This window comes from Lucilia cuprina, chromosome 4, assembly GCF_022045245.1.
Source record: "Lucilia cuprina isolate Lc7/37 chromosome 4, ASM2204524v1, whole genome shotgun sequence".
NCBI lineage: Eukaryota > Metazoa > Arthropoda > Insecta > Diptera > Calliphoridae > Lucilia > Lucilia cuprina.
Window position 1 is genome coordinate 38,294,612 of NC_060952.1, and position 21,480 is coordinate 38,316,091.

Here is a 21,480-nt window from a genome sequence, read left to right on the forward strand (position 1 = left end):
TTTTAATTAAATTTTTCTTTTATAAAAGTATTATATTTAATAGAAATTATATGTTTTAAAGTTGGTTTAAGAAAAAAATTTTTTTTGTAAATTTTTTTTATTGAAAAAACACAGCATTTTTTAAATATATATTTTTTTGTTATAAAAAATGTGATGTTATTCTTTTTTTTAATTTTTTGGTGGTTTAAATTAATAAAAAAAAATTATAATAAAAACATTAAAAAAACTCAAGTTAAAAAAAAAAAATAATAAACTGAAAAAATATAACAAAATTCAACAAAAATAATAGATTTTTTTTATAAATATAAATTTTTTTATATAAAAAAAAATTATAAAACTTAAGTAGAACGAAAAAAAATACTTTAGCTAAATAAGGTATTTTGTTTAATAATTAAATATGTTACCCCAAAAAAAAATTAAGGAAAAAATTTAACAAAATTGTTTTAAATATATTTAAATTACATATACTTTTCATTAAGATTTTTTTAATTAAATTTCTTAGTTTTTTTTTTTAAGTAAAACTAAAAAAATTTAAGAAAAAAACAAAAAAAAAAATAAAAGATTTTTCTAAAAAAAATTGTAAATTTTTCAAAAAGTAAATTTACATAAATAGGAATTCATCTGAAAATAATTGCATGCAAGCAGCGGCTCCCAAACCGCCAGTATTATTTTCATTAACAAGATGATTGTTGTTGCTATTAGCATTACCAAACAAGGGTCTGATATCCTTATTAACAATACCCGCAGCATTGTTGGCTACTGCAGCAGCTGCTGAAGGCAACTGAGGAGTACGCCAGATATCAGAGTCTGGTTGTGAAGAAGTATTCGAGCTAATATCCGATATATTATCGGTTAAATTATTTGTGTTGCCATTGAGATTGCTCCAGATTTCCGGAAAATAATCTTGTATTTGAGCTGAGGCAGACGATGATGATGATGAAGAATTTTCGGGTATTTCCCAAATATGATTCATTTTTGTAAAGTTCAAATCATTTGCCTCATAGATAAGATTGTTTGAATTGATGGAAGAACCACCATGATTGGCATTAGCAGAGGACCAGGAAGTGGGTGATTGGGTTGTGATTTTTGAGCCAGTATAATAAGTATCCCTGAGTTGGCTGCTACAACCTGAGCTGCTGGTAGATGGTGAAGTTTGTTGTGACCACAATGATTCTTTGCTATTGCTGCGATAATTATGATTAACATTAGACATAAGGGTGGGACTCAACGAGGGTTGAGAACCCGAACCCGAAGAACAACCACTTGAGCTAGATTCAGAGCCCCAAAGTGAGGAAATCATGGCCTCAGTGCAGTGATTATTTAAATTGTCCATTTGGAAACAGCCATTATTAGAGGTGACTGTTTGATAAAGACCCATATTTTGGGTTTGTAAAATGTTGGCTGGCGTTTGCTGTTGTTGTTGATTGTTGGACCAGACATTAGTATTTAAATTATTGCTACATAATAAATTATTAATACTGCTGTTGTTGTTGTTATTATTGTTGCTAATTATTGTATTATTAACAATATTGTTTGTTTCAATGTTGTTGTTGTGTAATAAACCTACATGTTGTTGTGTTATTGGTGGTGTTGTTACAATATTATTATGGGCTGTTTTCATTGCATTAAATTCATTCATAGTAAAATTATTATTATTAGTAATTGTATTAGCATTATTATTATTATTACTTGTTGTTGTTGTGATTATATTACCTAATTTACTTATATTACATTGTTCACTTAATTTTAATTGTAAATTATTGATTGTTGTTGAAGTATTTAAAACTCCTGACACTCCTGCAACAGCTGCTGATGTTAATGCTGAAGTATTATAAGAAACTGATGATGATCTGTTGTTGGCAGATTGTCTTACCTGTGTTGCAGTTGCTGCTGCTGATGATGATGTCTGCTGTAGCTGTTGTTTTTGATATTGTTGTGCTTGAGGATGTGGACCAATTAATTCAGCATTAATTTCTTGTTGCAATGGTGCTGAATAATCCTCATTGGGATTGTATAAAACCACTTTCTTTCTCGATGACGAGGAAGATGATGATGATGTTGTAGTGGTCTTAGATCCCGCAGAGAGGCTCGTTGAAGTTACCCCAGCAGTTTGTTGTTGATTTGTTGTAACTGCTGTTTGTGTGGGCAACTCCAACGAGGCCTCATGTTATGCGATAGCCGATAGGCGACCCGAAAAGCTTTTGGTGTAGCAGTAGGTCAAGGGTTTGACAAAGTGTGTATCCTGAGTTGCACAATAGGGACAAGTGACACAGTGCGAGTAGTCACTATAGAAGTTAAGACGTTGTTGTGGATGTAACAACAATTTGAAGCATTTATTGCACTGGAAAAAGAGTAAACAAATAATGGAAAAGTTAGTATATTGTGAAATTTCAAAAAGGTTTAAGGTTAAAGGTTAAGAAAGGCGAGGCCTTGATTTGCAATAAAATAATCTCTTTGGCTCAATTTTGAGTTAGCACTTTTTCAATATAGAGTGTCGTTATTCTTTAAACCAACAAATAAATAGTTAAGAATAAAATAATTTAGTTTACACTTACCTTGAGACGTTCTGCACAGCAGGGCATAGCGGCAAATATGTCGTATGCATACATGGTGCCTAAGACTAGATTTGAACCATCCCATTTATCAGTACAGAATCTAAACAAAAAAAAAATACAAAATAATATAGTTTTAAAACTGCCGGGCAATTTAATTTCTAAATATTTATGTGTTTAATTACAGGCTTTTAATTTTAAAGTAAATTTTTTTAAATTCTACAAAAATAACCGACAATAACTTACCTGCAGCAAATATTACGATTAGTCGAAGTACCATCCAAACAGCGCATGCAAACGCAAGTCAAATATAAAGAACGTCCTTCATATTTAACCTAAAAGAAAATATTTAAAACCAAAATTTAAATAAACATTAAAAATAAATTTTACAAAGAAAAGTTTGTTTTGAAAACCTTGATTCAAACTACAACTTTCAAAGTCAAGTGCAAGTGTTTAAAAAAAAAACCAGGACCAAACTTAATAATTCCATGTAAATTTGCACTTAGTTACCAGAACTCAACTGACATGCAACATATGACACATACAAGTACTAAGCAGTTTATGCTACAATTGCAGTTAAAATATGGAACATTTGTCAGAACAAAACCAAAAAGCGAAAAAAAGAACCCGCCTAAATGACAGCAACGAGACAAATTATGAAAAATAATGTCTAAAAGGGAGTTTTAAATACAAATAAAACTTTCTATATGTAAAAGTAAAAAAAAACACACATTTCCTGAAAGACAACCCACATAGCATTTATGTACTAATTTTGCGTATGCAACGAAAAAAAACAAAGTTTTTATGTACAGTTTTATAAACAAGATTTAACATGTACAAAAATTGTCAAAATAAAGTAATAACATTGAAATAGGGAAATGCAAGACACAAAAATTGCACAAATTCGCGATAAGTTAACAAATTGAGTGAATATTCGTGAAAATTATTAAAATAGAAAGAATTTACAAAAGTATTAGAAATTTAGAAACATTTGAATATAAGAATCGTTTCAACATTGTTTATACTATTGAGCCGACTTTGCCTATTATGTATTAATAAAATGAATACCATTCATATTTTGAAATTTGTGAATACCCCTAATATTTGTGCATTAAACATAGCATGTTTCTTGTAAGTAGTGAAAATTGTTTAAAAAAATGGAAAGAACTGACACATAACTTCAACTCAATATGACATATGAAAGGAAAGTTTCTATGGATTTGTTTTCTCTTTAAGTTGCATGTAAAAACTACAAACCGCCTACACAAACATTGTCGTCATTAACATCATACTAGACGTCAAAATACATACAAACTTCTTAATGTATAGTACTACATAGAGCTATTGCTCACTTTGCTAACAAATCAAATATTTTAAGAAAATGAGGAAAATTTCTATAATTTAGAGGGTTTTTTTGAGTGCAGTTCTGCATGTGCATTTTAAATTATTACAAATCCAGACACTTAACAACAGACAGCCGAAAAAAAAAAAATAAATAAAATAGAGAAGATAGATGTAAATAATATGAAATGTTTTTGTAATGACAGTTACCAAAACAACCAACTAAACAGGCAACTTATATTTGAGTTGCCAACTAGTTGTTCGTAGCAATCGTCAGAAGGTTGGTTGTATCTAGGAGGATATTAGAGCTATGAAAAGAAAATGGAGAGTCTTTTTATAACCCAGCAATTTGGAAGGATATTACGATCTATAGGGTATGCTAGTGGTTAGTTTTCTTGTCTGGTAGATCGAAGGTTGTGGGTTAGATTCCCTACTAAGGAACTGGTTAAATAGTAACCCACAATTTGTTGTAGATTTATAAATCCTCCTTTCAAACTAGCTAACTAGTTGTTATAATCACAGTTTGTTTTAATTATGTACCGACAATTGATGACGCCACTGATTACCACTGATGAGTTAAGTAACTAGTCTTAAAGCTATATATAGTTGTTATAATCACAGTTTGCTTTAATTATGTACCGACAATTGATGACGCCACTGATTACCACTGATGAGTTAAGTAACTAGTCTTAAAGCTATAAAACAGATGAAAACATCTACACCCCCTTAAGATACTTGATGGTGGTTTGTATTGATAAATCCAAACCACTATCAAGGAGGGAATACATTGATACCTATAAAAAACTACTGGGCCAAGTTGGCTTTAACACAATTACAATTGAGTTTAAATGTTGCATAAATTGCAACATGCACACAATTGTTGTCATGGTAATGAAATAACAGTTTAGTGTTTAAAGTTTTAACAAGATTTACGACTGCTATAGCAAAAGGTGTGTCTTCTCCTATTCCTGGCCATTAAAATAAAGTGAGGTGGAGTGTAGAAGTTTGAGTAGTCGGTCATAAAAGATTTAATGGGCAAAATAAGAAAAGCAAAAAGAGACATTTAACATAAATTATGAGACATTTGTTTAAGAATTATGGGTTATTCAAATAGAGACTATAGTTGGTGGAGGTTAAAGTAGAGTTATTAAAGAATGTAAAAGAATTTTTGAGTGAAATAGTTTTAAGGAAACAAGTAAAAGGGTTTTGAAAATGAATCGAAATAAAACTGCAAACAGAACTTTGACTTTGAGTTGAGTTAGACAATGATCTCTCTAGTGAGAAAACAAGCCAGAAATGAGCTCATTTTTACATTTTAGATTCTATGAAATTCTTGGCAAAGTGCTAGTTTTACATTTCAACATGATATTGTTTTAATCTCCTTACTTACCTCAATACAATCAGTTGAATGCTGTTTGGGACTCAAAAAGAATGAGCCATCCACCAAAGGATAACGATCAAAAACCAACATGGGTTCTTCGCATAAAATACAAGCGACACGACTTTTCTGCGATTGAGCCAAGGAAGATAAAATGAAAAGTCTAGTCTCATCATTGCCATGATTACCCTCATCTTCGATCTGAAAAGTAAGAAAAAAACATAAATTATAAAAAATATCAATATGAAACTAATATAAGTATTATATACAGATACATCATTATAATTTCAAACAAAATTTTGCTCCAATAAATTAAGAAATAAACCAAAAAAAGAAAACAAATATCACATTCATTTTAGGGTAAAAGAAGTTGCGGCACTAATAAATGAAGCATAAAACACAAAACGTGCCAACAAACTAAACACCCAGAGCTCCCCGCAAAAAAAAATACGCAAGACATGCAACCTACAAGTTCAAGGAAGGATTCACTAGCATGCAGGCGTTAAAACAAATACCAAGTGAACAGTAAATGAAGCGTGTTTATAAGCTAAAGTTAAATTGAAATCATACATTCCACCATGTGTATGTATAAGACCCTGCATCATTTATTTCAACCAAGCCAGTCAGCCATTATCATGCAGGTAACAAGGGAATTTATTATATCAGTATCAGTTGCTTGTACAAGGTTCAAACAGGGAAAGGATTGCTTTGTTCTTTGGTTTTATGTAAGTGTTGTGAAATAAATATTTTTTTCTTGGGTCCCAAATCGATAATCAATAACTTTTTTAGTCTAAATAAAAATATGAAAACTTATATTGAAGATTTAGTTTTACTATTCTAAAATCTAGTTGAAATAAGTTAAGTAAGTATAACTATATTAGTGTGTAGATATATGTTGCAGATAGAAGTATAACAATCTCTAGAGCTTTTTAAAAGAAAATGTCTGAGTTTGTAATGGTATTTTTTTAATCAAATTTAAAAGAGATTTTATGAAAAGAGTTTTAAAAAGAGTTTTAAACTGTTCAACTCCTTAGATGTTAACTTGGGTACAAAGTGTTAATGCATTCAAGAGCTTAAGTTAAAAAGCTTTAGCTGCTACTACCAAACTATATCACAAGCTAACTAGCTATACAATGTCTACCAAGTAATGCAAAGAGTATTGAGTTAAGTATAAAATAATGTATAAAATAAGCAAATATTATTACTTTTTTAATTAATCCCTAAACTTATAGAATATAAAGTCAACGACTCTAATAAACAATGCTGAACAATTGTATTTATCAATAAAAATAACATTAACCTGACCTTTAATGAAAATAATTCAATTACAGTCAAAGAAAATACTTTAAGCTACTACATATCAATGATATCGACTAGCAAGGGAGACAGGTGAAAGTAGACTGATAGACATACAGACGTACTTGATATTTGAATTATTTAGTAAATTGCATAAATGTAAGGAAAATTGAAAATATATACAATAATATAAAAGGAGCAAAAAAAAAAGAAAAAATAGAAATACTTAAAATGCGCTATAACGCCAGCTGAACAGGGAAAAGAACAAATTTAGAAACATTTCTTAGAAAATAGAATTTAACACCAATAACTCTTGTAAACAATTTTAGTTTTGTTCTCTATTATAAGCTGGAAATATTAGCTTTTCTCAGCTCTTTACCATTTCAGCTGACGTTATATATTTTCATAAATTTGAAGTAAGAATAACAGGTAAAAAAAGTCAGGGTGTAAATGAAATAAGAAGAACATTTTAGATTGTAATTGACATGTCGTCAATACTCGTATAATATATAAAATAAGAACAAACAAAAATAAGGCAAATTAACTTTAGACACACACATATGAACAGTAATACAAGTGCCCAGCAGTCCTTTGAGATTAATCTGAATCTAGAGTTTAAGACTTGAGTGTCTTAGTACTGGTACTTTACGGACACGCGGATTCCTATAGATATGTTTATACATAATATAATAAATAGTCAACGTCTACAGATAGTTTTACTTCTATTGACCAAGTCCATAAGTTGTGTTTTCAGAACGACATATTTTTTTCGAAATTTGTAGGTAAACAACTACGACTCGAGTCTGTTACAGCCCTACCAACATAGGATCAATTCTCTACGAAGCTAAGGTGATAATTGACTCTACATTTTAGGTCCAGAATTCAATTCACTTTTCTAAAAATTGCAAAAAATCAGAGAAAACTGTCCTAAACAATCACCTGTATCGCCAATCATCATTTTACGTGAAATATGTTCCCTTTTCACTTTTTTCGTTCTCTAACTTTTTTTCGTTCTCTAACTTTTTTTGTCGTGAAAAAATGAAATTTTTTGATGAAATTTTGTAAACATTGAACAGCTGTTCCATACAAAATCAACTATTGTGAATTAGTTATTCATAACATGTTCACGATATCAATTTTCCCTTTAAGGGAAATGAAAATTTCAAGGGAACAAAAGTTTTACTTCTATTGGCGATAGGGGGTGAATGTAAGTTAATAATAACCAATAAAGGGATACATTAATCACCCGTAAAACTGCAGGACATGCACATAAGTGTGGTAACAAGTGTACACATATGGAAACATAACCCAGCAGTTCAGTTGGACAGTTTCGAACAACCTATTTAACCTACTTCTAGCTACTATCTGTCCAGGTGACTAGCTATTTAAATACGTACTTGTCCTACAACAAAGTTTATCGTTACATCATAAATTACGAAGAGAGACAAAAAGCTTAGTTTTTAAAGTGTCTACTCTATCGCTTACAAAGGGATTACTAAAGTGACGATTAACTTCACCTCCGTTTACAAGGAGCACATCCTTTACGAAAGTCCAATTAGAGTCAACCAGGTGGTTAGAAGTTAGTTGAAATCACTGTTTTTTTCGGATGCATTGACTTTTTGCCGAACTACTGGGATTCACTCTTATACACACAAAGAAAATACCAGCAAAAGTCCTTAAAAGCTCAGACAGACGAACAAACGAACAGACAGACATACATATGTACATACCAACAGATAAATGCTTGCATTTCATACACATGTTCGCCAGCTACTAAGTTTAATGTACTTTTAATAATACATACTTAAATAATTGTTTAGTATAGTAATACCTGTGCATAATACAAAGAAATATATACTAAGTACTAACGTAATAACAAAAAAAGAAAAATAAATATATACAATAAAAATACTTAATAAAACTGCAAATAAAGTTAAAGAACTAAAATTGTACTTAAACTTAAAAAGAGAAGAAAAGAAAAAATATATGTACGTTACAAAAAGATTTGTTACTTTAAGTAAATATTTAATTAATTTTATTGTGTTTTAGCAAATATTTGCCAAACAATACAAGTCTAAGCCTAAAAGTATGCTTTAATTATTTTTGTTACAAACAAACATCATATAAATAAATAAGAGAAAAAAGTGCTGACATCTCTTAAGTGAGTTTGTTTTGAAGTGTTTGCTTAATTTTCTAGTTATTATAACAGTCCAAAATGTTAATACAAACAATATAAAACAATTAACAATTAAATAAACAAAACGAGTTGTTAGAATTATTAAGAGTAAAACGAATATTAAATGTACTCTATACAAAGAAAGTATGACTATTACGCACTTTGCTTGTTATAATTTTGTTGCCTATACTTAAGGTTAACTTGAACGTTTTAAACCAAACATAGCATACTTTAGGGTTGCTATCAAAAATTCTTTTAATTCTTATGTTTATCGCTTTAAATACTAGCAACAATTGTTAATAAATGTAATACAATATTTTTATTTCATTTCGTAATCTATAAAAACAATAGAGAGAAGAAGTCTTTTAGAAAACAATAAAAACTGTTAGAAGGATGGATGACAACGAACCATCTTAAACAGATTGTATTTCAAGTAGTTGTCTTAAGATAGATAATATAATAAAATGAATCTATTAAATAAATATTGGCAGTTTTATTCATTAGTAGATATTATTTTTATTGTATTTAGGAAAAAAACTAAGGCGTTTTTATTCATGTCTCTTTTATTCAAAGAAAACTACAAATGGGTGGAGAGAAAATGTTTTCTTTTGTTTTATTTTATAGAAAAATAAAATAACGCCCCTTATTCGTTTGCTTAAGAAAATAATGAAAATTAAAATATTTTTTTCACTTTTAATACACTTTAGTAAATTAAAAAGAAAGGAAGACATGTTTGATTTTTGGTAACATAAAAAGAAAACTAATTTTGCCGTAAATCATGTCAAGTTGTAATAGCGATTTGCTTTTAGAGAAGGGTTAATTTTTGAGGAAATGGTAGTTTTTAATTAAACAAAATGGTTGATTTTTATATTAAAAAGGAAAAGGCTTTGGTATAGGACAAATATAGAAGCTATTCAGTTTGATATCTTACAACTACTTCAAAATGCTTATTCAATACATTCGATTGTCATTAATACATATAACTAAAGAAAAGCAGGTCTAGTAATTAAATCATTTAGTATTTGATGCGCGAAACAAAACATTTTGGAAACTGTTTCACATATCTTTTCTACATTTTTAAATAGATTTTTCTTAAACTATTCCTTTTGCATTTAAATTTTCTTTTTCTTTCTAATAAAAAAAATTAAACCCTAAAAATATGCAATACATTTCATTGCGTACATGTTTATTACAACTCCTGATTGTATGCTTTAAAATTGCTATTATTTGCATCTTATTTTATTGTTAAAGTTATAGCACTTAAAAAGTTCTTTGATCTCTCTCTCTCTGTTCACAAATTCATTTTCATTGTTTTTCATGGAGAAGAAAAAAAAAAAACAAAATATTACAAAAATCCCAAATGTTTTTGATAATAAGTTTTGTTTTTATGAAAATGTATATTTAAGCGCACATTTGTGGTTTATTCACACACACACACACATAAAATATATGAGAATTTTTCAGGGAAATTTCAACTCTTATAACGAGACGATTATAAATAATAACACCAGCATACACTGATAAACAAATGATACATATGTATATGTAAATACAGCCATAAGAAAAGGATAATATTAAGGATAACAAAGTAATTTAAATTTTTTCTTAAGAATTTTTGCTACAAATAGCAACGTTTTTATTTACATATGTATGTGTGAAAAAATGTTTTGTTTGAATTTTTATTTAAAAATATGGTTATTTGATTATTAAATAATTTTTCCCTTAAAAAATTTAAGAACAAATTTAAAAATATTTAATTTAAACTACGAAAGCCATTGTCCTGGCTAGTGGTTGTTTCCTTCAAATAAGGTCTAGACAAAAAACATTTAAATTGAAATGAAAAAAAAACTTGCCATAAATTTCAAAACAAATCCTTAAAATTCAAAATAATACCTGCCTTGTTTATTTTTTAAAAAAATTGTTTCTTGTATTTGAGAACTTTTTTATTTCGTATTCACCCATATTACATATATTAACATTCTCATGTTGTATTCTTCATCAATTTAACTTGTCATCACGTACTCGAGTAGCTGAAATACAATTTCAGTTTAATGAAATCATATAAATTTTACCTGTTTAACAAGTTACAGGAATAAAAATGTTATAAATGAAATGAATACATAAAAACAATGCAATAAATTGAAGTAAACTCCTTAGCATATGCTATAATTTTTATATTATACAAAAACCACAAAGTATGCAGCAGAAATATAAAAAAACAGAATTTTAGGAAATTTGGAAAACTATTTATTTGTTGTTAATATAATTAGGAAATATTTCTTAAGTTTAATTAAAAGCGTTAAACTTTAAAAATAATTTTCTTCCCTTTTTTCTTATCTAAAAATCCCTAATATATGCAATACTTTTTTTCTATATATTTCGCTAACAATACAATGTTAACATCTTATTCTATTAATGAAAAAAAACCTCACTTAAGTCTGACAACACAACCTTAAGCCACTTAAAATTTTGCGCTAACTAAACTACAGCAGCTTAACCACTTCGACTAACTTTATTTTTCATTTGCAATTTATTCTTAACAACATGGGAGACTATTATTTTGCAGCTAGTATACTTGCTGCAGCTGCACTAGAATTGTTAAAATATATACTATAATAGAAATAGAAAACAACAAATAAAATGTAAAATCTTGATTCTTTTATAGAATTGTGACACGCATTTAAATTAAGTGCAAATGACAAGAGATTTGTGTTAAAATTGGCGGGGGGTAGTAGAAAAATATAACTAACTAAATAAAATTGCTAAATCTTTAATCATTTAAGTTTTTGAAATTATAATAAAAATTTCATAGTTATCGGTGTAGGAATTATATATTTTTTCGAGTGTGTGGAGAATTTTTAAAGTTCTCATTTTTCACGAAATTATTTACCGGGAGTTTCTTGTCTCTGGTAGAAATAGAAGCGGAGTCTTAAAGTATCTTTTTGAAAAGGCTTAAAAAATTCTTAAACTTCCATTAACTTTTCAGATACTTTGTCCCATATTTTTATTATCAGTAAATCAATTCAAAAAATTCGGGTTCAAGATGGTGTATTTCGCGGTTTCCTAGTCTATCAAACCGGAGTTTGGGATTTTTTTCTTACGAGATAATCCGATGCTGGAACTCAACAAAATTTTGATAGTGGCCGATAAACATTTATTTGTTATAAACTAACTTGTAGAACATTTTTCTATATTTATCAATATTTACCAGATTTTTTGAGAAATTTTCATCTGTTTGAATTATTTCATACATTACTTGGTAATAAGTGGTGCTTATCAGTTAAAGCATTAAGTAACAGAATAAACTAATAAACATAAAAAATAATTGTAAATCCGAAAAAATCAGTTAAGTATATTTGTAACTATTTATCTTTTGGTCATCGTCAATATCAGTTGTCTACTTATCGGAGAAGTAAAGATTTGGTTGGGTTTCATCCACAAATTCCGCTTTTTAAACTTTTCTTAAACAAAAATAAAGTTTGATTTAATTTTAAGTGAAGTACCCACCACTCTCACCAATAAACATGACATTATCACTCTTACTTACAAATAAGGTGTTTAGTAAGTCATTACCAAATATAATAGAAGTTATTACATACATAAGGGATTATACGCAAGTTATTACTAGACAAATACAAAGTAATGTATATAAGATGATGTAGTCATTAAAATATAAGTAGTTGAGTAAAAACGAGACATTACAAACGGCAGTTTATTTAGTCATTACCACGAAATATACAGTGCTCAAAACTTACTTCAGAGATTATATGCAAGTCATTACTAGACTACTACAAAGTAATGCAGATGATATGAAGTAGTCATGAAAATGTATGTGGTTAAGTAAGAATGAAACATTATAAAGTTTCCGCTGGAATATTCTTTGAAAAACAAAACTGCTTATTAAGTCATTAGTACGATCGCTGCCATATAGACAGTGCGATTTGTAAAGCGAAATAAAATATAATAAAAATCAGCTCAAATTTAGTTCTTACATATAAAAGAGATTATATGCAAGTAATTACTAGACTACTACAAGTAATGCAGACGATATGAAGTAGGTTTTGAAAAGTAAGTGCTTGAGAAAGAGAAGTAAGAACGAGACTTTATGAAGTATTAGTTGGCATGTTTTTCGAAAAAAATGGCAGCAACAAGACAATTCAATGCCAACATTTACTAGAATTTCATTGTCAAACAACTGCCAAAGGAAAACTAGGATGCAGGTTTTTGCTTAATATTACTACAGGAAAAAAAGTGCGAGTTTAAAAAAAATCTTTTGAAAAATACCAAACATTTCTTTACTGCTGCTAAAACTCTTAAGAAGGACACTTCTCCCTTGCAAGCTGGTAAAATGCCAAAAGCAATCATACAGAAAAAAATACTGCAGACAAAAACAGTAGCAGCATATGGCTTTATACTTGGCATTATAAATATGATAGTTTGTTTGTCATTTGAAAATAACTAAAGAATGTTCTAAAAAATCTTGATAAAACAAAGTCTTTTGTCTGTTTTTTCAAGACTAAAGTAGTGATATTGTCCACCATTGTATTTCATAGTTAAAACTGATACTTTTAAAGGTGTCTGTCTGTCTGTTAAAGTTAAACCAAATTTTATAGTCATAAAAATAAATTATGTACAAATTTGCTTTCACGAAAAAAAAAATTGAAATAGAAAATTTGTATAAATTACCTGAGCTGCTGACAAAATGATTTAATGTTTGTTTTGTTGCAAAATAATAAAAAAGAAACAAGCATGAATGATTAAATGAAAATAACAACAACTGAATTTTTGCATAAAGCAATTTATAAAAATTTTCGTTATTTAGCAAAACGCCTATTTTTGTAAGAAATTGTTTTTTATTTATAAGCACAATTATTTTGTTTATAAAAAAATAACAAAGATTTAAGCTTTTGCCTGTCTATGTTGGCAGCAATTTTCTTATTTGTACCTTAAACTTTCTGCACACACACGCACACCTTTCTTTTTGAAATGTAGTTATTTTCCAGTTTCTATAAATTTTCTTTAATTTAGTTTATTTTATATGTCGTTTTATGGGGAACAAAAACACCCACATTCATTTTTTTCTATGATAAAAAAAAACTTAATTTCTTCCTTAAAAAGTCATATTGAATTTTCTTGTTAAATTATTAGGCGTTTTAAGCAGAGGTTCTCAAATTGTTGAAATTTTAGTAAATCACATAATATAGATAAAAAGAAAGTAACAAGTAAAGGTTGGTGTGGTTATATAAACGTATTATTGCCTTATGTGCAAAAAAGCTTAAGTAAGTTTAACAACTTTTCATTAGAATCGAATAGATTTTTTATTAAAGTTCTGTATTAATTCTAAGAAGTTTGTTATGACATATTAGTCTTTCAAATTTTCTAATTTTAACACTTAGCCCTTTTTGCAGTTAAGACACGCTATATATCATATTCCTTTGTTGCTGTATTGTAAAAAGTAATAATTTGCTTATATTTAAAATGCTTTAAGCTTTCTAAAATGCCTAAAACGCCTACAGTTTATGATTTTTCTTTGTCATAAAATTTAAATTGAAATAAATGTCTTTCTTGTAACACATGAGTAAGTTTTCCATATTAATAGGGTCATACAGAATTGCAAAACTACAGCAACATTTTAAATGACAGTTTTAGGTTTCGAGATAATATAAGAACTTAAAGTGTTTTTAGTATAAAGATTGAATCTTGAATGAAAACTAGCTGGATCCAGCCTTATCCTTCTTGAAATTTACAAAAAGTACTCCCGTGACGAAAGACCAAATAGATCCAACATGTAAATGGAAATCATAGACTTTTTCAAATTCTCTGACGCTTTGTCGAACTGCTGGATTAATTAACAACTTACTTTCCAATGACTACTTCATACAGCCTGCATTACTTAGAAGTAGTTTTGTAATGATTTATTTATAAGTTCTCACGTTTTTATTGTAACATGAAATTTTATATTCATTAATAAGAATACAATCAAGGAAAAATATGTTAATGACATGTATTAAATGAACAATTAACATTTCTATAAACAATTCATAACATCTACATTACTTTGAAGTAGTCTAGTAATAACATTCATCTTATCTGCTGTATAAGTACTTTTCTTGACTAAGAAGCAGTCAAATAATCTATCTATAACTTTACTTTTCTAAATTAGTTTCTGTAGTTTAGTTTAATTTTAAAACTAATTTATTTTAAAATGAGCCTCCCTAATGTATAAAGTTGATTTTCACCGTTGAGAAATTATTGTTATAATGTCTCGTAGTATGTTGTTTTCTTTCTTTTAATTAAATTTATGTTTAATTTTCCTTAAACTAAGTGCTATTACTTCGTATCTGCCTCCCCCCCCACTACCATCTGACCTTATTAAGCTGCTGTTAAACCGAAAAAAAATAAATCTCGAAATCGTCATTTCCTTAAGTCATAAATAACATACTTTGAATAATGTTTGTATGTAGGAAAATACACTTAAAACTAACTTACTGACTGACTGACAACGAAATATTTAAGTTAAAATCATGGTAAACTACATTACAACCCACTAAATATGAATCTCAGTTGGTTGTTTGAATATGGAAATGGTTTCTGGTTTTTTTTTTTTTTTAACCAGCCATCTTTTACAAACAAGGGGTCTGTCGTTGTATCTCTTTTGATGGCAAATATATATAATAAGGAAAAACTACAGCTACAATAAAACACACCCTTTTTTCCAGCTTTTGTTATTCGCTCTAAGTAAGTCTTTAAATTGAAAATAAATACATTTCTTTTTTGGAAACAAAAAAGACAATCGTCGTCATAAACACATTAAATTAAATTGCTTTTCAATTTTCTGCAGCTCCTAACCAACACTTTACTTTATCTGAATGTTGGTGGGGGTGTTTTACATTGTTTATGTGTCGAAATCAAAATTTATTACAATTTTGTTATTTTGAGTGCAGAATAATGTGGCTTTGTTGTATTATTTTGTATTTGTTGTTGTTGATACATTTTTAATGTGCAATAATCCATTAAAATTTTTCTATTATTATTATGTATTTGTTTTTAAGCATATAATAACAGACAGACGAACGGATAGTTGGAAGCAGAGACGTATCTGTTTAAAAATACCATAAATTATTTATAAATTGTTTGTTGTTATTGTTTTGATTTAATTAATTAAGACCAGACAAAGTTAAAGTTTGTACTAAAGTTAACGAACTTATATATACTATAATATAAATAATAGTAGTTTACAAATTAATTATTAGTTAAATGTTTAGTAACCTAAAAGTATGCAAAAGATTTTGATTATTAATAAAAAAATGTAGCATGTATTTAGGAGAATTGCATTTTGTTGAAAATTAGTTTTATAAAGCTTTGATAATTAAGAATATTATCCTTCTAAAGCATTTGTTTAACGTTTAATTAGTAAAGCATATGTTTAGGCAGACCTTATATTTGTAAAACTGCAGCATACTTTCCTTATTAGTTCTTTTAATCATAAATGATTAGGAATACTTTTCTTCTAACGCATTTATTTAGCGTTTAAATAATAAAGCATGTGGTAAGGCAGAATTTAGATTTGACAACGAACTAAGAATATTATCCTTCTAAAGCATTTATTGAACACATAAATAATAAAGTATATGTTTAGGCAAATCTTATATTTAAAAGACTGAAGCATACTTTCCAACATATTTTATATTTAAAAACTGCAGCATACTTTGCAGCATATCTTATATTTGAAAAACTGCAGCATACTTTCCTTATTAGTTCTTTTAATCTTTGGAAATTAGGAATACTTTTCTTAAATAATAAAGCATATGTTTAGGCAGGCCTTAGATTTCCAGCATTCTTTTCTATAAAGGTAAATCTAAATAACAACTAACAGCAAAATACACAACAAGTATTTGCAAATACTTGACCACTATGCGCTCTCCTTATTGTCTTACACACTTCTGCTATCTTAAGCGTAAAGTGTCTTAACCACACAAATGATAATTATATTTGTTTACAGCAATTTAGGTCGAAGTTATAAATAACTATTATTAATAATTGAATCAAAGGCTTAAATTGTCATTATTCACTGCATTTAAAGCAACATTTAAAGAAATAAATATTATTTTTAAATTCCATAAAAATCACACATAAACTTTTATTTACTAACACATAAGCTTATGACATGTTTTATGTGTTAGTTTGTTTTTTCTTTACCCCAAATTAACTCTAAACCATTTGAGGATTATTTTAAGTGGAAGAAATTACCCTTGGTATAGTTGCAATTACTTGGTTACAAGTACTTTTAGTATTTCTTTTTTTTTGACAAAAAATGTCTTTTTTTCGTAAACAACATGATTTGAGTTTTTTTTATATTTTTGTATGTTTGAAAATGTCTCGGGGATTAAAATCAAATCAAAATGGATAAAACTGAACAAACAATTCGTAAAAAAACACATTTTATGTTTATGTTAGAATGTTTGGATAAGAATGAAAAATTTAGTTCTTTTTATTAACTTAAGGATTTGTTTTGTTGCATAAAATATAATTTTTATAGCATACATATAACTGGAAAATAGTAAAATAAAGATTTTTTCATTTAAAGCATACTTTTAGGGGTTTAACAGTAATGATATTGTTAAAATTGCTACTAAAAGTTTTTTAAGTTTATATATTAACTTACTTATAGCAGAACTAAGAAATGTTAGTTTTTTATATGTGGAATAGACTCCAAATAAATGTAAAAATAACGCCTTAAATTATGCAATAAATTTTAATTTTTAATAATTATTATAACAAAAAATACTTCTAATGCCTTAAATTAAAAATAGCAATCATTTTAAGTTTATTGCCATTTAACCATTAAACAAATTTATTTATTCATTTGCTATATAAACGAGAAAATTTGTTGGTTTTTGTTATAAGCAGTATAAGTATTTAAAGTGGTTTAATTAACATTAAGATTTTTGAAAAGGATTTTCTCCTTTCCACTGTTTTTTTTTATGAAATTGTTTTTGGTTTTTTATTTAATAAATAATGACTGCCTGGTAGACTAACTGAACAAGTCTTAAATAGCTTTTTCAAGTTGTTTGCCATTTTTATTTTTCGTTCTATCAGTCTATCCTATGACTGTCTGACAGCAGTTAAAAGCAACACTTATAAAGAATAAAATAAATTTATGAATTTATAAAATAACCTTAACATTAATTAACACACAAGCAAATTGTATATAAAAACCTAAAAGTAGGCAAGGTTTTTTTTCACAGTTGAAGTATATATAAATTGAAACTTTAAATGTTAACGAGCTTGTTTTACAGGCTAGACTTAATTGGCTTAACAAAATGGCCAAAAATTATGTGTAAAAAAATTTATTTATGAAAATGTGTAAAAAAATAAATTTTAACTTTAATTCTCAAGTTTAAAGTTCATTAAACTTTATTTTATAGCTTTATAACCTCTAAGTTTGTATTATCTTTATTTTATTTATTCTTCAATATTAACCACTAAATCATATTTATTTTTTAAAATGCTTTTTTGCTTTATTTACAAAATATGCTTTGTTTTTTGTTTTGTTCTATCACTTGAAACCCCAAAAGTATGCTTTAAGTTTTAAAGAGATATCATTCATTTTTCGTTTTCATGCTTTTATTTAATTTTAAACGATTTATTTTTTCTTGTTTTCTTTTTAAAAGGTCAAGCAGAAGGACCACCACTAGGAAAATAAAAAAATAAATGATTTTTGGGAAATTTTAAAAAAATAGAAAAAAATTGTAACCATTAGATCTAGAGTTTGTAAAATAGCAATTTGTAGCTTCACTAAATATTTATGTAAAAATCAAACTTAATGCATTTTCTATCAAACCCAATAAAAATTTGTTTAGATTTAAATAGAGTTATCTTTTGTGTTCTTGTTGTCAGACATTGTCCTTCCTTTTTTCTGCCAGCAAATATCATTACAAGATATTATTTGTTTTCTTTTGATTTAAATTTTTTTAATATGCTATTGATGTGACTTTTTTTTTGGTTTGAATAAATTCTATACTGGAAAAGCTTCAAGTTATTTTACTTATAGGTTAATGTTCTTTAAGTTTTGTATATTTGCTTACAGTCAATCATATGTATGTTGAAGTTTATTGAACTTTTACTAAAGAAAAAATTTACCTTAAATTAATCTATCTGATTGTTTTAATAAATACTTGTATCTACTTAAGGTATACAATTTGTCAATGTCATAAACATAAGAAATTTGTCATAAATAAGTAGCATACTTTTGTGGTAAATAAAAATTAGAAAAAACTGTAGTAGAATTTCAGGATATTTTTTTCTAATTTGGAATTTTAAATTATGTTTTAAGTCAATTGAAATTAATATACATATATTGTATATATGGCAAATAAGTTTCTTTATTGTCTACTTTTAGGAGCAATTTTATAAATTAATAACTCTACTTGATTAGGTAATATGAAATATAATTAAAGAGTTATAAATATGTAGCATACTTTTGAAGGAACTGTAGCTGATCATGGATATATATTTTTTAAATTTGGAATCTTAAATTATGTTTTGATTGTTTTAATGAAAAATTATTTTTACTATTGTCTACTTTAAGGAGTATTCTTAAAAATATTAAATATCTAAAATAAATATTTAGCATACTTTTGTAGTAAATAGAAGTAACTGTAGCTGATCATGAGTATAAACTTTTTTTATTTTCACTATTGCTTACTTTAAGGAGCTTCTTAAAAAATTAATGTCTTTACTTAATTAGGCAACATCAAATATCATAAAATAATCATAAATATGTAGCATACTTTTGTGCTAAATATAAGGAACTGTAGCTGATCATGAGTATATTTTTTTTCAATTTTGAATGTTAAATTAACTTTTAAATCATTAATTTCAATTGATTGTTTAAATTGCAAATTAGTTTTACTGTTGTCTACTTTAAGGAGAGTATTTTTGACAATTATTATTATCTCTATTTGATTTGTCAATATCAAATAACATAAAAGAATCATAAATGTGTAAATAGAAGGTACTTTATCTGATCAAAAGCATATAATTTTAATTAAAAATTGTAAACTATCTTTAAACACTATTGAATTAATAATGAGGTTTAATATTGCCTACTTTTAGGAGCTTTCTTTAAATTAATAATGAATTTTAACTATGGCCATTTAATTTTTCTTTTATATAAACTTTTCACTAAGAAAACTTATTGAAAACTTTCTATAATGTTTGAACATTTTTTGGCAATAGTTAAAGAATAAAATTTAAAAAGACTCCGCATGAAATAAAACAAATACTAATTACCATATGTTGACTACTTTCTCCATTCTTCTTTTATTACACAATTTAAAAACTTTTCTTTTGTTTTTTTTTTAATAGCAAAAGTAACAAAAGTAAAAAAAAACTATAAAAACTTTATTTCCCTCCAAAAAAGGAAAGAACTCATATGTATAAAAGTGTCATTAAAAGGTTTCCACCTGCTGGCTTTGTTTCTTAACACATACTTAAGCAGCAGCTATTAGTGGTTTTTTCATAGCAATATTTAGCTAAAATAGTATATGACTCTAGACGAGACATTTTAATTACACACATATAATGATCATATATTAGTAAAGATTATTAGCTGTTGTTTTTTTTTTGTGAGTTAAGGAAAACTCAAAACTACTTAAGTACATTAACTTTATTAGAATTATTTTTAACTGAATAAAAGAATCATTGTTTAAGTTTTGTAAAAAAGTGGGTGTTTGAGAATTTTCTATTTGCATATTGTTTAAAAAAAATTCTTAGAATTTTATATTTTTTTTTTTAAAGAAATGTTTGTGGGTAATACTATATTATTTTGTAAGTAGGAGTTAAGAGATTTTTAACAGTTCTCCATCTTTTGAAATATTTTAATTTTTGTGTATTTTTTCTATATATATTTTAATTTGGTGTTTATTTTTGACATTTTCATTATGTCTGTCATATATTTTATCTTGATGTTTATATCTTAATTTGTTTTTTAAAGTAGTAAAATGTTAATGTTTATGAGTTTTGTAAGAACACAGGTTTTACATTTAAAAGAAGAAAAAATATAATAATGAAACACAGTTCTAACAAAGATAATGAAACAATACAAAAGTAAAGATTTAAATATATTTTAACAATGCCTTAAAGTATGCTATATAAAAAATATTAAACTATACCACATAGTCAAATGTGCCAGAGCTTTTTAAAGGTATAAGGAGAAGAATGTTAAGAACAAGACTGTATAATTTGTTAAGCTTAAAACTTAAGAATGTATAAGTTTTCCTAAAAGTATGCTTTGATTTTAGATTAAGCTTACACCCTAATGGTATGCTAATAATAGTAATAATTTTTTTGTGTGTATCTAAGCTTGTAGTTTTATACTTGTTGATAATTAACAGTCATGTTATCGATAGTTTTAAACTAAACAAAGTTTTTCAACTTAGCAAACCCCTTACTAAGTTGAAAACAATATTTTTCAAATACTTACAGCACATCTAACAGTTATCTAAAATTTTTTAAATATTATTAAAGTTTATAAGCTTACTTGCAGTTTTTAAACCATAAACATGTATACAAGATGTTAGAAAAAGCTTTAAAATCCCCATAATAAAACATAAAACTTTAAAACAAAATAAACTTAAAATACTAAACATTTAATACCCTCAACATCAAGAAAATATATTAAATAAAAAAATATTTATTTGGCAAAAAGAAAAATTACCACAAAAACTTAAAGA

The 21,480-nt window shown here is 26.9% G+C and overlaps 1 protein-coding gene across 1 annotated transcript in view; it reads right to left on the reverse strand.

Annotated features, from left to right (window-relative positions):
• Nucleotides 1–538: 538 nt before the first annotated feature.
• The window catches only part of LOC111690448 (headcase protein), a 186,184-nt gene continuing 165,242 nt past the window's right edge, over nucleotides 539–21,480 (reverse strand). Inside the window, exons 3-6 of the mRNA XM_023452926.2 lie at nucleotides 5,284–5,472; nucleotides 2,799–2,887; nucleotides 2,556–2,655; nucleotides 539–2,341 (exon numbers count right to left, since the gene is read on the reverse strand). Coding sequence (XP_023308694.2) covers nucleotides 2,168–2,341; nucleotides 2,556–2,655; nucleotides 2,799–2,887; nucleotides 5,284–5,472 — 552 coding nt within the window. The 3' untranslated portion in view covers nucleotides 539–2,167. The remainder of the gene's footprint in view (nucleotides 2,342–2,555; nucleotides 2,656–2,798; nucleotides 2,888–5,283; nucleotides 5,473–21,480) is intronic.